This window comes from Labeo rohita, chromosome 14 (genome assembly GCF_022985175.1).
Source record: "Labeo rohita strain BAU-BD-2019 chromosome 14, IGBB_LRoh.1.0, whole genome shotgun sequence".
Classification (NCBI taxonomy): domain Eukaryota; kingdom Metazoa; phylum Chordata; class Actinopteri; order Cypriniformes; family Cyprinidae; genus Labeo; species Labeo rohita.
The window spans coordinates 27069133-27083358 of record NC_066882.1 but is presented as its reverse complement, the minus strand read 5'-3'; the positions used below and the strand labels follow the sequence as shown (position 1 = coordinate 27083358).

General features: G+C 34.7%; 1 protein-coding gene across 4 annotated transcripts in view; it reads right to left on the bottom strand.

Moving 5' to 3' along the window:
* Window positions 1-11692, bottom strand: part of stx3b (syntaxin 3b) — a 38814-nt gene extending 27122 nt beyond the window's left edge. For all 4 annotated transcript variants that reach the window (XR_007829062.1, XM_051127644.1, XM_051127642.1 and 1 more), the window contains exon 1: window positions 11316-11692. Coding sequence is in view for 3 of the 4 variants with exons in the window: in XM_051127644.1 (XP_050983601.1) it covers window positions 11316-11345 (30 nt within the window). In the remaining variant the exon portion in view is untranslated. The remainder of the gene's footprint in view (window positions 1-11315) is intronic.
* Between the last annotated feature and the right edge of the window lie 2534 nt (window positions 11693-14226).

The following is a 14226-nucleotide window of genomic DNA, read 5'->3' as shown; positions in this document are numbered from 1 at the left end:
TTTTACGACATAGTCCACCTCAAAAAATGTAAATTCTGTCATCAATTACACACTTTTTTTAAAGTTGTTCCAAACCTGAATTAATTTCTTTCTTCTGTTGAGCACAGAAGAAGATATTTTGAAGAATATGTGTGACCAAACAGTTGCTGGTAGACTTTCATACTATTTTTTTTACCATAAAAGTCAATAGGGACCATCAACTTTTTGTTTACAGACATTTTTCAAAATATCTTCTTTTAACAAAATTATAATTTTGGGTGAACTATTCCTTTAAACTACTTCAATTAGATGCTAAAATTGAGTAACTCCCATAAAAAACAGGTAATTTCCATGATGGGGCATTTCTAAGAAAACAGCAATAACTGACGATCAAGATCTTGTGGTGGATAACCACTAATTTTACTTCTTGCATTTTCAAACCCTTTTTTCAGATAGTTAATAAGCTAATTTATTCAAACCCACACATAGCCAATAATAAACTCTTAAACTATACTGTGTAATTTGCTATCAAATCAGAAGTGAACCATTTCATATTATATATATGAATCAGTAAAACACATCATGGTAATTAGACAGCCATGTGTCAAATTGTTGGAAAATGCCCAACTGCTAAAATACAAGAACCCTGCCTATTTATCAGCACCAAATAGTAAGCATTTATCAGTACCTGTCATTTTCAAAATAAAAATAATTCAAATAATTTAAAGAAAGTTTTTTGTCAGAGCCCTTGTTATTCTTAATACAAGAAGCCTAACCGGCAACAATAGTACACTCTCAGAAAAAAAGGTACAGTTCTGTCGCTGGGGCAGTACCCTAAGTTACAAAAGTGAAAAGATACATATATGTACTTTTAAAGTACTAATATGTGCCTTTAAGGTACCAATATGTATTTTTAAAATGCTAAAATGTACCTTTAAGGGACTAATATGTACTGTTTAGGGGTAGGTAAGGTACAAACATGTACCTTTTTTACTTTTGTACCTTAGGGTATTGATCCAGTGACAGAACTGTACCTTTTTTCTGATAGTGTAAGCATTTTTATGGTCATTGGTATCAGTCATTTTCAAAACTGATTTGCCGATAAAATAATATAAAGCACTTAAAGATGGTTTTTAGAGCCCTTGTTATTCTTAATACAAGAAGCCCGGCTGATTATTGGCACCAATTGTAAGCATTTTTAAGGTTATCGGTATCAGTCATTTTCAAAACCGATTTGCCGATAAAATCATTTAAAGCACTTAAAGATATTTTTTAAGAGCCCTTGTTATTCTTAATACAAGAAGCCCGGCCTATTATCGGTGTTATTAGTAAGTATTTTTATGGTTATCGGTATCGGTCATTTTCAAAACCGATTTGCCCATAAAATAATTTAAAGCATTTCAAGATGGTTTCTTTTAGAGCCCTTGTATCCATTATGTCCACCAAATTTATGAGTTTTTCATAGATATTGACATGGTTTATAAGAAAAATCAACTGTTAAAATGCTAAATTTCTCTCTCATTTGAAAATGTATTAATTAGTTGATGTACAAATTGATGTAAAAAGACACACCAGTCTCTTAGATCAGCTCACCTCACATTTTTCCTTCCTTCATTTTACACTTATCCTATATTACACGATCTAGCTTCTTGTTTACAGTCTACTTGAAGACAATCTACAATCGCTCTCTACCGCTAAAGGTCTCCCATCCCTTCTGAAAAGATTTTCTGTCCACTGCAAACTGTTTTGCTAGAACAGACATTTTATTTTACTTTTTACAGGCTAATTTTTTTTGCTGTCATGGTAAAGGCAACATGCCTCTACGATTGTTGACACCCACTATATAATGGTGCTACACAGTGTTTAATTTGTGCCCTAAATATCTAAATATAATTGTAATTAAGGCAGTAAGTAAGGTAAGGTGAAATATTAGTAAAGTAAAAGCACACAAAGAACTTATCATTAAACACTTTCACTCAAAAAATTGATCAAAGTTTGTAAGAAGGAATCCTCATCGAAACACATAAGGTGGGCTTAAATGGTTCCACAGTGAGTAATGATGAAAAATGAAAATGGTGAAAATGTTTTCCTTTAAAAACTCAGATAACTTTATAAAGACATGCATGAAGCATAAATATATTGTGAACTAAGCTTCGTAGTAATTTTCATTTAGCTTGTGTTTCAAGGTTAGCTTGTGTTGACTGTAGTTTGCATGTGTTTTGTGGTTAAAAAAATTAATTTATGAAAATGCTCTGCAAAACAATTTATGATGTATTTATTTGCAAATTCATGTAAAATGAATCCCAAAACATTTAGTGTTTGTAGTTCACATGCTTAATTCTTTATCTTTCAGTAAAGCTAATGGTTTGATCTTCACATTAGCTTTGTGTGCAAGTCATTTAAAGAAAAATGATATAAAATTATATGATAAAATGATAAAGTAATATTTGTTCATACACAAAAAACTCTCAGACGCATGAGGGTGTTCATAAAGGATGCATTCTTGTGTTAAAAAAAACAAAATGAATGAAATGCAACAAACTGAAGCAAAATGGACAGGTCTGGCCTTCTGTATTTATCAACTTAAAACATGAAATGTGCCCTAGTTGCCAACAGACAAACCTTTAAAAAAAATAGCACAGATGGAAAGCAAAAAGAATGTACCTTAAAGGATAACTCCACTTCCACAACAACAGTTTACAAATAATTTACTCACCCCCTCGTCATCCAAGATGCACATGTCTTTGTCTTCAGTCGTAAAGAAATTATGGTTTTTGAGGAAAGCTTTTCAGGATTTTTCTTAATATAATGAACTTCATTGGTGTCCCGATTTTGAACTTCCAAAATGTAGTTTAAATGCAGCTTCAAAGGGCTCTAAACGATCCCAGCCGAGGAATAAGGGTCTAGCGAAACAATCTGTCATATTTTTCGAAAAATAAAAATGTGTATGCTTTTTAAGCACAAAAGCTTGTGCAGCACAGGTTCTGGCATGCACGTTCACGACGTACTATTGAATCATGTTGAAAGGTCACGCGGAACATAGGCAGAACTACAGACCCAGTGTTTACAAAGTGAACGTGCAAAGACTAAGAAAGTGCAAGTTAGTCAAACGCTGTTTACAAACAAAAAGGTACATGTCGGACGATTCTGAAGTTGTAGGAGAAAATAAGATGGAGTTTTTTGCCATACTCTACCTTTTTTAGCTGGAGTACACAGACGATGAACTTGATTCGTAGTAGTGATGGGAAGTTCGGATCATTTTACCGACTCAGACCTTTGAGTCTCGTTCAGCAGAAAAATGAACAAATCTTTTTTCGAGTCATTTCATTCATTTTAGCAAAACAGCATCACCTGACAGCCCCATAAGATGAACGAACGACTCGAAAAACCTGAAGACTCGAAACAGGTGAACTAATTCCAGTACAGAACCTAATAGGACGTTGCGCATGCACAACTAAATGAATCACTCCCCGAGACTAGTTCTTCGCGAGTCACATTAAAGATCCGTTCAAAATGAACAAATCGTTCAAGAACGACTCGTGGACGCGGATCCGAGAGCCTGTGCTACGCGAGCGTTTGGGCTTAAAAAGTATTAAACAAATATATTTTTTGAAAAAAATACTGATTGTTTCGCTAGAAAAGACCCTTCTTCTTGGCTGGGATCGTTTAGAGCCCTTTGAAGCTGCATTTAAACTACATTTTGGAAGTTCGAAATCGGGGGCACAATTGAAGCCCATTATATGAAGAAAAATGCTGAAATGTTTTCCTCAAAAACCATAATTTCTTTACAACTGTAAACAGAAAGACATGAACATCTTGGATGACAAGAGGGTGAGTAAATTATTTGTAAATTGTTGATCTGAAAGTGGACTTCTCCTTTAAGCCAGTTTCTAGTTTATTATTGTGCTTATTACTTACTAAAACATGAACAGAATATGGCATAAACTGCCATATTGTTACTTACAGCAGATGATCTGATTAAAACAACCCAAAGCACAACACAACATGGTACACAGATTTTAAATAAATCCTCACAAAATGACAAGACAAGCCAAAATGGCTAAAACACAAGATATTTCCAGGTCACACTTACACATTGTGCGTGCATATGGTACCTGTATTAATAATAGCTGAATATGTTATCAGAGAATGACATAACAGTCACTGTTATACTGTTCATCTCTTGTAAGTCAAAAGTTTACAGTCTTGGGTTTTTTATGTTTAGTTAATGGGTTTTGTTATTAAACCCTAAGAATATGGTTCTTACAATTATCATGTCACATGAACATCCGGTGTCAAAGGCCTCTGCTGACAAGACATATTGTAAGCTGCCCTGAAACAGCAGAAGGACTGCTGTATTAGCAAACTGTCAAACCTACATTTTATTGCATGTAAAGCCGGCTTAAACATAAAACATGCCTGAAGTAGAATGAACTACATGCATGAAGTAGGTTAAATTGTGATTTCATGTGGACTTTAGAAATGGGACACCTGCCAATGTGTCTTGCACTGCACTTTTATATGCCAAGCACATAAAGGTGTGTTTTGTGACGTTTGATAAAGAGCATGTGGAGACCAGCACTGTGTTCCACTTAATGATAGCTTTACAGTCAACAGCAGTTGAACGCGCTGACGCCATCACAGAACAGAGATTGTTGCGTGATAACATTATAACTCAAATGCAGTCAGAAGACATGTGGGTTAAAGTCCGAGTGAAATCACACCTTCTTTATGACACCACTCGAGGATTTCTCTACAGTCATCAAACTTTCAGCTCTGTCACTCCACCACAGAGGAGTCAAACACACACACACTGTGAAACCCTATATGAACACCAAGCACTTTTAGTCATTCAGCATTTCTGACGGCTCAAATTACACTTTCAAAAACATTCCATGGTAACCACGGTTTCTTTATCAGCTATATTTAGTTTTTTAGGGACGTAAACTACTATTTAAAAGCTTGGCAACTAAACGTCAGTAGCGTGAAAATAATCTGTTCTCTATATTGTGATTATTTTATATACAGAAAGAGATCTTTATGATTGCTGAAGCAGTCAATTCAAGATGAGAGCAATTCTATCAGTAATTTGATTTCTGCATTTTTACCAAAACTCATGTTTTGATTACTGACACAGTTTACACTGCTCAACCAGTCGCTTATGCATCACATTTTCACTGTTAGATGTGACGAAATTATTCATGAGATTGCAGAAATTATGTTGCAATAAAGAGATCATTGTGATGTGACTGCATTAGGCTACACTGTCAGTTAATCTTGACAGCTGTTGCAGTAAAAATGCAGTAAACGTTTTCTAACGAGCTCCAGTTGTAACATTCATTTCCTATGCAAAGATGTTAGCCAATCATCGCAGCCGTTTAGACTGAAGTCTCAAAGCAGACACACCCCTTCCTATCAGAAGACTGAAATCATGGTAGAAAATTACTGAAAAATTGATGAAAAAGATACTAAGATCATAAACACACCTCAGCAAATATTATGAAGTAATTTTTAAAAATGCTTTTAATGAGAATAATGAGGGAATAAATTATTGTATTTAACACACATTTTACTTAAAACAAGGGCACAAATTATTTTGTGTGCAGGATTTACTTAAAAAAGAAGGAATGAGTTATTATATTGAGCGCTCAATTTACTTACAACAAGTGCGCAAATTATTTTGTGCGCACAATTTGCTTCAAACAAGGCAACGGATTAGTAAATCATGCGCATGATTTAGTAAAACGAGGAAATGAATTATTATATTGAGCGCATGATTTAGTTCTTATTAAAAGTAGTTTTTGTTAAAAGGGTCATTGGATGCAAAGTTCACTTTTACATGTTGTTTGAACATTAAAGGGGTCATCGGATGCCCATTTTCCACAAGTTGATATGATTCTTTAGGGTCTTAATGAAAAGTCTATAATATACTTTGGTTAAAAATTCTCAATGGTTGTGTAAAACAACACCCTTTTTACCTTGTCAGAATGAGCTTGGCAAAAATCAACACATTCTGATGGATTGGTCCTTTAAATGCAAATGAGTCATGCTCGCCCCGCTCCTCTCTTCTCTCTGTGGAGTGACGAGCCTGTTTATTTCAGCCACGTTTAGCCGCAAAACTTGCTAACTAGCACGTATTAGAAAAAGTGATTGCAGAGATTCATAAAAAAAACCCTTATACTCACCTCTGCTGTAGGTAAAGCTGGATCATGAATGATTTGCATGAACATAGCATTTATATTTATGCATTTGCGCATATTTGCGCATTTATGTAGACTGGGAGGCGCATTCCCTTCACAAACAAACGTAATCCACTGCATCTTCAGCGGCTCAGATGTCGGGAGTAAATGACGATCACTATGTTCATTATCACATCCAGCAACACAACACCTCAATCACTCAATCTGAGATATTCTTGTCTAACTTACATCCCTGCTCTGGCATCGAAACAATGGAGGTCGGACTGTTACAGCTGATTTAAGGCGGGTCTGAGGTAAGACGCTCATGTCAATCAGCTATCGTGGGAGCGGCCTCTGTCGGTGTGTGCCAACACACATTAATGTTTAAACAACATGTAAAAGTGACCTTTGCATCCGATGACCCTTTTAATTTGTGTTGCAGTGTATGTACAAATCTACCCTATAATGATAAAAATCCATGCAGTGGTTTTTAATTAATCTGTAAAAATAACATTCCCTATTTCAAATCGAGCAATTGTGGCATCACACCGACAAAGGCCGCTCCCATGATAGTTTATTGACAAGAGCGACTTACCTCAGACCCCTAAATCAGCTGTAACAGTCCGACCTCCACTGTTTCGATGCCGGAGCAGGGATGCAAGTTAGACAAGAATATCTCCAATTGAGTCTCCGAACACTGTTGCTGGATGTAATAATGAACATAGTGGTCGTCATTTACCCTCGACATCTGAGCCGCTGAAGATGCAGTGGATTACGTTTGTTTGTGAAGGGAATGCACCTCCCGATCTACATATATCTGTCTATGTTCGCGCAAATCATTCGTGATCCAGCTTCACTTACAGCAGAAGTGAGTATAAGCGGTTTTTTTAAAAAATCTCTGCAATCACCTTTTCTAATAACGTGCTAGTTAGCAAGTTTCACGGCTAAACACGCTAAATGTGGCTCAAGTAAACAATCTCCGAGCACAGCTCGTCACTCCACAGAGAGAAGAGAGGGGCGGGGCGAGCAGAGCTCATTTGCATTTAAAGGACCAATCCCTCAGAATCTGTTGATTTGCTGAGCTCATTTTGACAAGGCAAAAAGGGTGTTGTTTTAAACTACCATTGAGATTTTTTAACCAAAGTATATTTTCATAAAGAATCATATAAACTTGTGGAAAATGGGCATCCGATGACCCCTTTCAATTAAGGCCACAATGAATTCATTAATTGTTTTGATTTAATTAAACATATTTTTAAATGCATTTTTATGCATGTCCTGTGTGTGGCTCTGTAAATACCTGTACTAATCATAAATTTGGTGGGAACCGGTTATTTACTATAGTACGTTTTTTGTAAAAGACCATCAGCTAAGGTCTAACAAAAATATTCTAAAACAAGCACTTATTGAGATTATACTAGAGAATTTCAGCTGAACTATTCCTGTGACAAAATGTAATTTTACCCATCCTGCTGACAAAGACTTCAGCTCTCTTTTCAAGTTTATTTGTAGTATTAACAATGTGTTGCCAACCCAACTGGTTTTCGTGAAGGTCGGAGACATTCACTTACACACACACACACACACGAATGCAGCGTGCTGGAAAAGCTGTGAACTGAGGTAAAGAGATAAGACCACAAGAGACTTCCTGCTGAGGGAAAATGAGAGAAAATGAGAGAGAGCGTCTTACTATGTTAAAGTATGGTGAGTTTAAGTCAACAGTGTCCTTTAAGAGTAAAGTTTATAACACCAGAGCAATACATTAAGTGTGTTTTTTTCACTCTTCATCCTCCGAACACTACAGAAGAAGGCCGACTGGAGTTCCCGGAAGGACTCAAAAACAAATTGTCACCCTCACACAGTGTTCCCGCTCAGCTGTTTAATGTCCCACAGTTCCTTTAGTGCTACAAGAAGTGCACCAGTGTATGTGTGTGTGTGAATACTGAGCCTATAAAACTCATATACACACAAAGAATAGGAAAACAGTGGCCACACCAAGTTAAACATTACAGACAGACACAGACAGAAAAACCCATGTATTAGGAGGTTAGAACGGAAGATCTCTTTCTCTCAACAGGATTTCCTACAGCACAGAGGGTTACATGCAGACATCGCCCAGCTGATTTTAGCACTGTCCACTAAGACAGGTATGACTAATACTATTGCAGTATTGCTCATACTTGAGGTTAAGGATTTAAATAAACATGCAAGCAAAAAAACTATTGTCATTGTAAAGAATAATAAACTTAATAAGTGGCTGTTTTATTTTAGCTACTATGTTTGTATTTTAGCAGCATTTTAAAAACACCTAAAACACTCTGTATAGCAACACCCTGGCAACCACACACCTTAGCATTGTATTGGCGAGTTTTGCATGGGCAAACAGCAGAAAGTGTACAAATATTATTTCTGTTATTATTGTACCTTAACCACTAGCAGGAGCGTACAAAAAAGAAACTGAGCAAGTGAGATTTTCTCTATGCAAAACAGCACAGAAACACAACTATGACTAATGTAAATAAGGTTCGGCCATAAACACATACGCACACACACTAGTTCCTCTTGCCTGCTAGGCAGCTTCAGGTAACAAAGTCAACAAAGGAAATATTTGACTGAGGCAGAGTCACCACAGAAACAAATCCTCACCTCTAACCCTGCCCTTAATATCTGACACCCTCTACAAAACGTCAGAATAAACTCAGCCCTACCAAACCAATTGCCAACAATACTATGGTTTAATATCTTATACTGTACAGTACCGTCATCAGATGGTAATAGCATAGTACTATGATATACCATATTCATGTATCACAGAATTTTGAAACTTCAATTTGCCTGAAAAAATACCGTCATACTACCATGATGCCCAAAAAAACTGTTGTTTCATGGAACATGTCTAAAAACATGATATACGTCCAATATATCGTTGTACCATATGTAAAAAACATGGTACATATAAAAACCATGGTAGTACCATGATACGTGCTTAAAAATGTGGTTGTATTGGGTTATATGCCTAAAAACCATGGTACATACCAAAGACCATGGTAGTACCATGATACGTGCCCACAAATGTGGCAAACCTGTTGAAAAAAAAACAGCATATGCTGTTTTGATGCTGGTTTAAGCTGGTCCTTTGCTGGTTTATGCTGGTCCTTGATCAGCAACATGACCAGCTAAGGAACTTTGCATATTTTTTCACCATGGAATATTGGGTTATATGTCTGAAAAACATGGAACATAATCAAAAAACATAATCATGAAAAAAATGGTATTATGTCAGAAAAACATGGTACATAATCAAAAAACATGGTATTCCTGTGATACATGCCCAAAAATGTGATTGTATTGGGTTATATGTCTGAAAAACATTGTACATCTCAAAAACCATAGTAGTACCATGAAACAAGTCCCAAAAACATGGATGTATTGGGTTATATGTCTGAAAAACATGTTAAAAATAGTATAAAAAAAAACATGGTATTACCATGATACATGCCCAAAAATATGCTTATATTGTGTTATATGTTTGGAAAACATGGCACATGATTAAAAAACATGGTAGTACCATGATACATGCCCAAAATATCATTGTATTGGGTTATATGTCTGAGAAACATGGTAAATAATAAAAAAAACATGGTATTACCACGATACATGCCCAAATATATGGTTGTATTGGCTTATATGTCTGAGAAACATGGTAAATAATCAAAAAAACATGGTAGTACCATGATACAGGTCCCAAAAATGTGGCTGTATTTGTATATATGACTGACAAACATGGCAAATATTAAAAACCATGGTAGCACCAGGATACATGCCCAAAAATATGGTTGTATTGGGTTATATGTCTGAGAAACATGGTAAATAATAAAAAGAACATGGTATTACCATGATACATGCCCAAATATATGCTTGTATTGGGTTATATGTCTGAGAAACATGGTAAATAATCAAAAAAACATGGTATTACCATGATACATGCCCAAATATATGGTTGTATTGGGTTATATGTCTGAGAAACATGGTAAATAATCAAAAAAAACATGGTAGTACCATGATACAGGTCCCAAAAATGTGGCTGTATTTGTATATATGACTGACAAACATGGCAAATATTAAAAACCATGGTAGCACAAGGATACATGCCCAAAAATATGGTTGTAATGGGTTATATGTCTGAAAAACATGGTACATAATAAAAAAACGACTGAAGTACCAAGATACATGCACAAAAATGTGGCTGTATTGGAGTGCATGTCTAAAAAACATGGTAGTACCATGATGCATGTCCAAAAATGTGATAGTAATGGGTTATATGTCTGAAAAACATTGTACATATTAAAAACCACAGTAGTACCATGATGCATGCCTAAAAATATGGTTATATTGGGTTATATGTCTGTAAAACATAGTACATAATCAAAACGATGGTAGTACCATAATACATGCTCACAAAAACAGCAATACCATAATGACACATGGCCAAAAACCATTATAGTTTTGCATAGTACCATGATACATATACATAAAAACATGGTAGCATTAGGGTATGTATCTAAAATAAAAATTATACAAACAAAGTACCATAGTACCACAACAAAAACAATGTACCACAGTAGTACAAACATCAAGGTAACTGTCCTAAAAGCAACAAACATGTCAAAACTACAGTCCTAATATGGTATTTTTTAATTAGTGTAGCTACAGAATGGATGGCAAACTCTATTGTTATCTTTTTTTTTTTTTCAATAAGCATTTTAAGATCATCCTCATCTCTCTCACCCCCATCCCCCATCTATCCAGAGACCCGTGACCCCCTCCATGAGTCAGGTGACCACATCAGTCTACTCTATTCACTCCTTACACCATATCTACTATGACTTACAGTATGCTGACTTTATTGAGCACTTGTTGGACATTTATAAACAGACTCCATTTCAGACGCTTATAACTTCTGTATAATTTCTCTTTGATGCAACAGCCACAAATGTACATAAAAGTTTCAAAATGTTCCTCATTCATACAATAACCATTGTCTAACAGTATCCGAGGTGGTTTTAGACAAACTTCATTACGTAATGTCATTCCCATACACTTGCGCGCTCACCTCTGTCGCGTTTACTAAACAAGAAATAAAAAACAGACGCTTACCGCTTTTAGTTGCTCCAGTCGGTCCTTCATCTTTCAATCAATTGGTTAACACTATCTTAAAAATAAAATAAATAAATAATAAATAGGAGAAAGTCAGATTAAACGGAAAAGTGTGCTGAAAAAGTAGCGTCAGCCGGGCTGCTGAACGGATCGTGAAGTCGGGATGTTTGCTCCTGAACTCCGCGTATTCCTGCTCCTCTGAGTCTTGTTATTCCACCAAAGGTCCATGCAATATGGCTGCTCTTCTCCAAACCAGTAGTTTTTTTCCTCTAAATCTATCCGCTCAGGGGATTAAAACAACAGTTGTGTTCAGTCTGCTTAATCTGTCTTCCTCCCTCTCCCTCTCTTCTCTCGTTATAATCGGTCTGAAAGAGCTGTTCTCTCTCACGCATGCTCGCTCTCTCTCTCTCTCTCTCTCTCTCTCTCTCACCTACTCCCATTGCACTGGCCACGGTCACACCTGTGTGTGCGACTCAGTCCACATTTATTCCTCCAAACTATTTTAATGTGCCATTTTTTATTTGCTAGCAAATATGCTACTTGCTGGTAACAAAACATATTGCACATTAGATAAATTCAGATAGTTTCATATTGACTGGTAGTGGTCAGTGGTCAAGTTTTACTGGTAAATATATTCTGATTAAAATCCATTTCAGTTTTACTGACTCTATTGCATGGGACATTTCATGCATACACTGTGGCATGACCTTTTTAGACATCAAAGGACAGGATTTCATGTGTTAGATGTTTAGAAATAAGGTAAAACCAACCTAGCAGGAAAAGGAAGTGATTATATATATCAGATGTCTGTAATTCCCCAACAAAAAGGCAATTAAATTAAAAAAAGGCCTATTTCGTCTTGCAATCGTGACCTTCTTTGCTATACCTAATGTCAGACTGTTAATATTTATTAAATGTCTATATTAAAATATATATTTGTTCATTTTAGTGCTGCCAAATTGATTGTGATTAATTGCTTTCAAACAACGTTTGTTTACAGAATATATGTGTGAGTACTGTTTATATACTTTAGCATTTAAATTAGCATCTATACTTACACATAATAAATAAATATATATGACTTATATTTAATATAAATATATATTATATATTATAATAAATATATATACATATTTAAACATATAAATATACACAATATATATTACATATATAATCACGATTAATCAATGCTAACTTTAATGAAAATATTTGTGATAATTAACTTATTTTTATTGCATTATTTTGTGCACTGCAAATGTAAAACCAATAAATAAATAAATAAATAAAAATAAAAAAGAATTTTTTATATTTCTTTCAGTAGCTTATTTGCCCATAATACCTACTAACTTTTCCAATACTAAGTACTCACTTAAATAATAGTAACTATTATATTACTAACTAATATATATTTATATAGGTTTACTTATACTAGTACTTATTCTTTAGTACTACTAATTATTATATATTATATATTATAATCTACTAATTATTCTTAACTTAAGAAAACGGGGAAGAAATGTAAATTTCAATACTGTGATTCAGATATCAACTGTGTGTTATACCAGTAACTATTTATTAGATGGGCTACTAGTAGCTACTTACTGTAAGGAGGTGCCAAGACTGCGGTATGTGAGATATTTTTTCACACACACACACACACACACACACACACACACACACACACACACACACACACAGCGGATGGAGTTAAAGATCAATGAGTATAGCCCACTTCACCGCAGATGAAGCACGAGAGCTGACATTCATTAACCCTCTCTGCTCTATCAGCACTAAGCGGATAAGGAAGTGCAGTCAAACCCATCATCATGGCAATCATTCTCATCATCAATCTTATCATCTGTGAAATGCAGGAAACGTGAGCTTGAATCCAAACGTGACAGAAGGTGTGTTTGCACAGCACTGGTGTTCTGTTTCACTAAAACCCTTCCTTCTGGAAGTTTGTGAACCCAAATACTTTGACATGATTGCAATAAATGATTGTTTTCTGCCCTCTGGTGCCCACATTGTAGTATCACGTAGTACGAAGGAATTGCTCTACGTCACCACTATTAAGTAAAGTGCCAAGGTATCTGCAATTACTGACTATTTTACTACACCATTGTTATTAAAAACAAAACAACAAACTTCATACACTGTTGAAAGAGAATCTCATATTACTTTACAGTAGTAACTGATTATTGGACTACTGTATTTTGAAAGTCAATAGCCTAGACACCATGCAGCTTTTGATAGGCCTTCTTTTAGATATATTTAAATAAAAATCATTACAGTAAATATAGTATATTACATAAAGTTGCTTATATAAAGTCTTGACTCTATAATGAATCTTTATTTTGGGATATACAAATTTCATGCTAAACAAAACTTAAAAAAATAAAAAAAAAAAAAAATACATTGTTGCATTTGCCCTTATAATGCTTAACTGTAACCACTTAAATTTAACTTCATAATTTTAACATTACTAAGTGCAAATATTTAAATCAAGGCTGTCAAATCGATTAATCACAATTAATCGCATCCCAAATTCCCAAATAAAAGTTTACATAATATGTGTGTACTGTGTATATGTATACATAAATAAACACACACATACATGTACATATTTAAAAAATATATATGCAATATATATTTACACTGTCAAAAGTTTTTGAAAAGTAAGATTTTTAATGTTTATTTTAAACTCACTTCTGCTCAGTAAGCCTGTATTTATTTGATACAGTGTACAGCAAAAACAGTAAAATGTTTAAATATTTTTACGATTTAAAATAAATTTTCTACCTGAATATATTTTGAAATGTAATTTATTTTAAAGCTGAATTTTTAGCATCATTGTTCCAGTCACATGATCCTTCAGAAATCATTCTAATATTCTGATTTGCTGTTCAAAAAA